The sequence below is a fragment of the Amaranthus tricolor genome, chromosome 8 (genome assembly GCF_026212465.1).
Source record: "Amaranthus tricolor cultivar Red isolate AtriRed21 chromosome 8, ASM2621246v1, whole genome shotgun sequence".
Taxonomy (NCBI): domain Eukaryota; kingdom Viridiplantae; phylum Streptophyta; class Magnoliopsida; order Caryophyllales; family Amaranthaceae; genus Amaranthus; species Amaranthus tricolor.
The window spans coordinates 30518627-30526880 of NC_080054.1; the positions used below are offsets into that span (position 1 = coordinate 30518627).

An 8254-nucleotide genomic window follows, 5' to 3' on the forward strand; every position below is an offset into this window, starting at 1 on the left:
AATCATAATAACAATGACATCATCGTTGCATTTTAGAGGGAAAACTTTTAATGAGAAAGGACATGTAAGCGATTTTAAAAGGTGATGATATTAACAGTGTATTGTTTTAGTAATAGTTATAGATTTTTAAAACAGCTAGTCTCTTGAGAGACCGTCTCTTTGAGAGACGTATTTTAAGCCCAACTCATTAAAGCTTAATGCCTACTCATATTATCCTTGATGCTTAGTTATCCATAATATTTAGATTTAATATCTTAAATATCTACTTATATATATATTCTTAATGACTACTTAGAATTTGTCTTTTTTTTTTTTAATGTAATATTTATAAAACCTCTGCACTTTATTTTTGCACTCGTTTTTTCCAGATTGATCAGTCTCAATTTCAACAATGAGGTTAAAATCCAAGGAGAAACAACTTTCCTTCGAGATCCTCTCCTCGACATCTCCATTCAATTCCGACGACATTATCGATCGAGCTAATTCCGATCCTCTTCCTCACACCACTAACAAATCCAATCGTCGTAAGCGCAAATCTAAGCGTAAGAAATCGACTCCCAATTCTTCATCACCTCGTGAAATCAACACCATCTTCGAAAATGGCGATCATTTTGATATCAGGGATTTGGATGACCAATCGATGATTTCTCATAGTTATTATCAGACTTGCACGATTTGTGAGGTCAGAGAAGAGAGGTTGAGCACGATTTGTCAGGTTTCGCAGGAATTAAGGCAAAGGAACGTTGGTGGTAGTAATGGTGATGGTGGAGATGATTTGGTTTCTGAAGTGATGAAACAAGAGGTGGAAGTGGAAGTGGAAGTGAATTCGAGACCTAATTTGAGTAATGGTAAATTGGAGAATGCCAATTCTTTGGATTGGAAACGATTTATGGCAGAAGATCCCAATTGTAAGTGATTTTTTTGTTTGTGTGTGGTTTTGATTAATTTTTACATTGTTGCTACTCCTTAACAATGATTCAATTTTGGTTTTTGTAGTCCGTGTTTTTGGGGAAATTTTTTAAAAAGTAATGTTAATACTTCTAAAAATTGCAAATCAATACGTAAATATCAGATACTTGAATAGTGAAAACGTTAAAACTGATATTTTTTTGAATTTTGTAGTTATAGTCCAGAATTTGTATTCATTGACCTCAAAGTTGTGTTTTTGTTATGGAAGGCTGATTTTTGCAGTTTATTCTTTTTGTTCTTTAAGTTATAGTTGATTTTGTTTGAGTTGACAATTCAATGGAATGATTGTTAGTAGGGGAGCAATATTGATCATTGTCTTACCAAATGATTAACTTTTTGAGCTACGATAAGCTGCAAGGATCAAGTGAATTAAGTGGAGTTAATAATCAGCTTCTACTTTCATAATTTGGGAGTTTTGCCTCATCACTCTCTTCTCCAGACTCCAATAGGAACACTCACTTTAAAAGTGTATTTGTGAAAACTTGAGCCAAGAATTGGATACTTAAAAAGCATTCACTTGGAAGGAGTTCCATCCTGTCTAACTTGATCAATATCTCCATATTTTATGTCAAAATTTGAGACAAGTTGCTAAAACACATCACTTGGAAGGAGTTTCTTCTTATCTAGCTTTGCAACACCTCTATTATGATTTTCCGTACCAAAATGACATTTCACAGACCCTCTTAAACCCTTTCGATTCTCACACCTACCGTCTATATCACTAGATTAACCATTTTGATATATGGGGTGCTGTTTATTTTGAGAGTATTATATATATTTAATGTTTCTTTAGTCTTTTGTTATTTTAACATATTGATCTATTTTTTTCCTTTTCATGTCATTTTTCTAGATCCTTTTCATGTTGAGAATTCACCCTTAAAATTCCTCGTGGAGGAATTGGACAGTGGTAATGCTCTTAGAAGTACAACAACGCTTGGAAATGAGAAAGAAAGAGAGAGAGTTTATGATACTATCTTTCGCTTGCCTTGGAGGTGTGAATTGGTACTTGTCATGCTCCTCCGTCCTTGTTTTTATAATAGATGTATTCAAGTATAATTATTGAGATGCCACATTGTGTTGAATACGGTATTATTTGTTTTGAGTGTTTGATCTTAACTAAAAAAAAGTGAAAAATCATAATTCAAATTTGTGATTTGCTATGTTAATTAGTGATTAGTGACATTATTATTGGTTCTACATTGGAGGGTTAGTGAGTGCTACCCCTATTTTCAAAATTTTACATGCTTTTACATTGAATGAAAAAGATAACATTGATTAAAAATTTTACATGCTTGTTTTCTTTTTGCACCTATGATTTTCAATTTTTGTGTATGATATATCTTTTCTTTTTAGGGAGTGATTTATGATTATGTTTATGTTCTGATATACGTTTACATATTCGGTGTGTACAAGTCTACAACCCCATTTAAAATTGTATTATATGAGACACATGGCACTTTACGCTATCCTTTCTCCAAATTTCTACATCCAACACTGACATCATGGATCATCATATAATCGTAGAATAACAACTCGTTCTTTTCCTATACAAATTTTTTATGTACAAATGATGATGGTATTAAGTTCCTCTGGTTTGTTATGAGTTTGATTATTTGATTATTGCTACTACATGTCATACTCATCTCATTTTATATTTTGACTCATCTTTGTGTTCATTAATCATATATTATTCTGCATTTAAGTCTTTTTTTTTCTAGAACTTTTTAACTTGTGGTTATTGGCTAATGGATTATGTGGAGAGACATATTGTCTTTTAAATTTCAAAATTATGTTTGATACCTTTATTGTATTGTGTTGCAGCTTATTGATGTTGGCTTTTTCGTTTGTTTGAATTCATTTTTGTCGTTGTTGACGATCATACCTACAAGAGCCTTAGTGACCTTGTGGAGGTTCTTTACTAAAAGGTTAGTTGGATGGCATTGCTTTATTTGTTAGGGTTTCTTTTGCTTTTCCAATGGATTTATAGTGCAAAAGGTAGTTGTCGTTTTCGTGGTAATGACACGGTGATGTGACATTGATTAAATGGCTAAATTTAGGTCACCACTCTGTAAGCTACCACTTCGAATCGACTCTGCTATGTCAATGTTATAGATTAAGCAGGAAATCTCATGCCAAAAGATTAGTCTTGTTGATGTGAAAACACATTTGATTTATAAAATCAAAATTTGCTCCCCATACAACCTATCTGTGACAAATTGCATACCTTGTAATGGCCTCTAATCCATTATATTGACTTTATAGTTGTTGAAGTGAGCTTATTTTTATTGAATTTTATTTTTTTAGTATGAAATTAGGGCTAAGATTTCTCGTTTGCTACCTCTTAAGTTTTCAGTTGAAAACATGTCACTTATTATAGTATATTGGATAAACTTACCGTATTTCTAGCAGGCAGCCCAAAACACATTCTGCAGCTGAGCTTTCAGATTTTGGTTGTCTTCTTGTATTGTTTGGAGGAATTACGCTTTTGGGACGGACAGGTATGACTATATGTTTGGTTCTAAGAAATTTGTTTTGAAGTGTTTACATTTGTCCATTCACTATTTAGTTTTGAGAAAATGTTTGGTTGTTAGACACTTTGACCTCCTTTCATGTCATTAGTATGCCTTAACTTTTTCTTGTTTTGCTAAATATTTCAGATATCAGCCTTATATACCACATGATCCGCGGTCAAGGAATTATCAAGTTGTATGTTTTCTACAATGTTTTGGAGGTAAGCTATGCTATGTCTTTTTGTTTTCCGCTTTTGTGTGTTATGGAACAACATATGGAAGCCTAGTTATGTACAAGTAACTTAATATATGTGAGTTTTTTCGACCTAATTTGTAGACTCCTAAAGTTCTAATAGCCCCAAGGAATTTATGTCTTCAGGAACAACAATGCCACAAGGAACCTTTTGAAATATGATGGAATTTTTTTGAATAACCATTTAGAGGCCCCTTATATTAATAGTTTTTGTAGGGAGGCACCTCAAGTCAGTTTTCCATACTGTTGATCATTGGTTTTTCCTATTTTCCCTTTTTTGTGCATGCGCCTCAAACTAAAGCTCTTTTTCTCTTGTTTTATGGTTTTCTTTCTTTAACAATAACCTTGATTACTTTTTATCTCCTTTGACCCACTCATTTACGAACTTGCTCACGCATTTCCTCTCATGTGTTGACTCACATGAATATAACCCAATAGAAGAATTACCCCATTATCTTATTAATAAAATGATTACCGATGACCTCGTAACTTATCATCTAAAATTTTGTGCAATGCTAAAAACTAGGACTATTCTGGGACATGAAGTATTTTACAAATTGCTTGGTGATAATAAATTTTATTCATGGAAGCATGTTTAATTTTAGGGAGCATTAAATTTGGTTTGTTTTTTTATCGTTGTAGAAAATTTGTGAGGGCAATACATGCCTTTGCTTTTTAGATGAGAACTATTGAGTTACATGCCTCATCTGTGAGCTAGCTCATAGATGAGATATGTGAAGAAGGTAGTACATGTCTTTGCTTTGAAGATGAGAACTATTGAGGTACATGCCGCACCTCTGAGTTGTACTATGAACTAGAAGCTCATTGATGAGATATATGAAGAAGGCAAACTATATTGCTTACTATTGAACTCAGTTGAAAATGTATGGTAAACCCATGCTTTTGAAAGGCCGGGACTCTCCATAAAAGAGAAAATAAAATAAAGTGAAGTAAAAGAATAGGAATATAGATGACACTAACATTTGTTTCTTCTACAAACTTCCTGCCTTGTCAAGCAACTCTCACCTCAACTGATTTATAGCAGTTCAGTATATTTCCACCCCATTCATGTATGGCTTTGAGTTTAAACTAGATATAACGTGCAGATTAATCATACAAATTTTTGGATAGATGACTCTTTTTCCCATCTTAAGTCTGTGTTGCTGCCTAATATTGGTTTTGTTGTTGTATGAAGGAGTTAACATTTTTTACATCTATTCCAGATCTTCGATAAACTATGGCAAAGTTTTGGAGGTGATGTGTTTCAGACGCTATTTAATTCTGCTGAGAGGCTGGCATGTTCCTCACCAGAATCATCAAGATATTGGCTCGAAAGATACCTCATTGATTTGGTGCTGGCTGCAGTTGCTTCAAATATCCTTTATGATGAATTTGCATGTTCACTCATGATTTACGTAGTCCACTGCACCATAATGCTTTATACAATGGAATTTAAGATTGTTATTATGTATGAAATCTAGGTGGGGATTCGGTTCTAGGATGTAAACGATTGACATTGGGTAGGAAAAAGTAAAGGTAAAGGTTTGAGGGGTGGCAGAGGGTGAAACGGCATGGGTGTGTGAGAGAGATTTGTTAATTGAAAAGAAGGGTGAAAAATAGTTGGGATATTCATGGAAAGGAAGTGTAAGAAAATATTGTGGAATTAATTTTTGGTTTCCTTGACTTCATCTTTACTTGTTCATTCTTTTATATTATTGGTTCAGGCAGTTACATTGTCAACCTGTATAGTGGCTCATAATAATGCTTTACTTGCTCTTCTGGTTTCTAATAACTTTGCGGAGATAAAAAGCAACGTGTTCAAGAGATTTAGTAAGGATAATGTTCATAGCATTGTATATTCCGGTAAGCTCTACTTCTACATTAGTTTTGCAACTATCAGTTGTCAAATTCGTTGATGTTTCTAGATTTTGGCAGAAATAACTGTGATTGTAGTGACATATATTCGTTTAGTGCTTATGCATGCTGCGATATCATTATGCAGTATGGATTTACCTTTCTCATGAAAGCTCTAATGATCATGTATGACAAATTAAACAAGTGTTAATTAAACGATGGCAAGATGCCAGCATTTAGTAATGTTCTCATATAGTCATAAATGCAGTTTGCCTTTTTCAGAAAAGACTATTAGAGAGGCTGTTTTGAATATCGGCCTGAATAACTACTTTTTCTTCTTTTATGAAAGGGTACAAGTAGGTGAGAAGCATTTTTTTTTTCTAATATAGGATGTAGTAAAAGTATTACCTCGCATTAAGTTGTTAACAACAAGCATGATAACTACATATGTGAAGTTCTAAATGATGCTTATACCATTGTTCAATTGGAAACAATCTCTTTGTTATCACTAGGGTAAGTTTGTATATATGGTCCACTCCAAACCCCGCTAAGGTGGGAGCCACATAATGACATTGGTTAAATAGAATGTTGTATCATCTTTTGCTTGAGGTTAATTTGATGCTTAATTATAGATTTAGTCGTTAACTGCAACTTCTTTGGTCTTTTTACGTGCCCAGATTCAATTGAGAGGTTCCATATTACAGCATTTCTCATATTTGTTTTGGCACAAAATATTCAGGAAGCCGAGGGTCCTTGGTTTAGAAACTTCCTTTCTGTGAGTTTGGTGAATTTTCTTGTAATTAAATTAATGAGAAAATGTGTTCTTTTACTATGGGTTGGTTAATCTCACTGATGGCTTCCTTTACAGAATGCTTTCTTGGTGTATTTCTCAGAAATAGCAATTGATGTGATTAAGCATTCATTTATTGCAAAATTCAATGACATAAAGCCCATTGTATACTCTGAGTTCCTTGAAGAGCTGTGTAAACAGGTAACTCTATGCTGTTGAAGTTTTTGCTCTATTATCCATCTAGTTGTGCAACAATGCAGGATTGATAATGCATAATGCATCGTGTGTTTACATGTAGTAGCATTCTCTTGCTTTTTCTGGTGTCATTGGCTTCATTTTCCTACTTTTAATGTGGTTTCTTTGGAGTTCAATATCAGTGCATAATAATGCATAATGCATCGTGTGTATACATGTAGTAGCATTCTCACCGTGAGACGGACCTATACAAATCTGAATTCACACTTGTACAGGAAGCAACTTTTTTTAAATAGTTTGGGCTGACCCATTGTCTCACGGTGAGACCGTCTCATACCAAAATTTGTGTTTACCTTATTACAACTTTTTCTTTTGGAGTGGGGGAGATTATGCATATGTAAAATTGGTGCTTACGATTCCTTTTGTTATTTCAGACTATGAACATTCAAACCGAGGGTGCAAAAAAAATGCTTACTTTCGTTCCCTTGGCCCCAGCTTGTGTGGTACGTACATTCATGTTCATTTATTGCTATTCTGTGTTAGCTGGGCTCTTTCTGCAATTTAGATGTTTCATTGTTTCCATTTATCATATATTTGTTTGTGGTATGGGTTCAGGATGAACCATCTTTACTAACAATTGTAAACATCAGGTAACCAGGGTGCTCACTCCTGTATTTACTGCTCGTCTTCCCTGTAGTCCACTGCCTTGGAGACTTTTCTGGATGATTTGTTTGACAATGATAACGTATGTGATGCTTGTGAGCTTAAAGGTGATGGTAGGGATGGGGCTTCAAAAGCATGCAGCTTGGTACATCAAAAGGTGCCAGAGGAGGAAACTTCACTCTGACTAAAAATGTATATCAAAGAGTATGGACTGATTACTGATAAACAGAAGATGGTCTTGAGTCTCAACAGTAAGCGATACTCGTTCTAAGCACGGATGCGTTAGTGCAGTCTGAGGGCCTTATAGCGAATGAGTTACCGTCTGTTTTAGATTTATTTGTGAACCATATTGAATAGATTCCTGAGTGACAGCTGCACAATTTGGATGGTGGAAAGAAGACAGAAGTTTTTCCATCATTGCAATTTGCAACTCTTGTGCAGCAAGGAGTTTCATGATGCCGATTGATTGAACTCAGATTAGGGAAAGAATTTCACTGCGTGCACTGAAGAGGGACTTGACTGTAAATCTATTCGTGCTATTCAACGTGAATTTGTCACCCCTATGGCTCAGTTTGTGTATGGAACAGGGGGAGATTAGAAAGGGAGAGATGGAGATCACTTTTTGACAAGAGCTTAATGGATTTGATATTGTTAATGAAATGATGATTACCAACTGCTGGGAAATTTTGACTAAGTAAATTCATACTCTACTGATCTCTTTGAGAGGTTCTTATTTGACGTCTTGTTTGAATAAATCTTATGAGAGGAAATTAAGAGAAGGGAAGATATTGAAAATTTCTTCCAAATTTCTCTTTTGTGAGTGAAAAATTTTCCATTCAATATAGAATTACTAGTTGAGATGGTTGATAATCGAAATTAATAGAAGAGGAAAATTAATGTGGACATCATTTTAGAGAAAGAAAATGCATGTTGAAATTATCTATTAGGATTGATTTATTAGTTTATGTAATCAGCTTCATAGGACCCTAGCAAGGTTATCCAATAGTCGTTTGACAAAAA

General features: G+C 34.2%; 1 protein-coding gene across 2 annotated transcripts; it reads left to right on the forward strand.

Annotated features, from left to right (window-relative positions):
* Positions 1–357: 357 nt before the first annotated feature.
* Positions 358–8254, forward strand: LOC130820866 (protein POLLEN DEFECTIVE IN GUIDANCE 1). 2 transcript variants are annotated; one of them, XM_057686408.1, is made up of 11 exons: positions 358–908; positions 1820–1971; positions 2791–2894; positions 3376–3467; positions 3627–3700; positions 4956–5106; positions 5428–5595; positions 6264–6361; positions 6455–6577; positions 7006–7074; positions 7222–8254. In XM_057686408.1, exons 1-11 carry the CDS (start codon positions 392–394, stop codon positions 7420–7422), a joined length of 1749 nt encoding a protein of 582 aa, XP_057542391.1. In that variant the 5' UTR covers positions 358–391; the 3' UTR covers positions 7423–8254. The 2 variants fall into 2 exon arrangements, with proteins under 2 accessions (XP_057542391.1, XP_057542392.1); XM_057686409.1 differs by having other exon boundaries at positions 3379–3467.

Coding starts and splice junctions, on each gene's coding strand:
- LOC130820866 (XM_057686408.1), top strand. CDS start 392: ATGAGGTTAAAATCCAAGGAGAAACAACTTTCCTTCGAGATCCTCTCC. Junction 3,701..4,955: donor TTTTCTACAATGTTTTGGAG/GTAAGCTATGCT, acceptor CATCTATTCCAG/ATCTTCGATAAACTATGGCA. Junction 7,075..7,221: donor CCTTGGCCCCAGCTTGTGTG/GTACGTACATTC, acceptor TGTAAACATCAG/GTAACCAGGGTGCTCACTCC.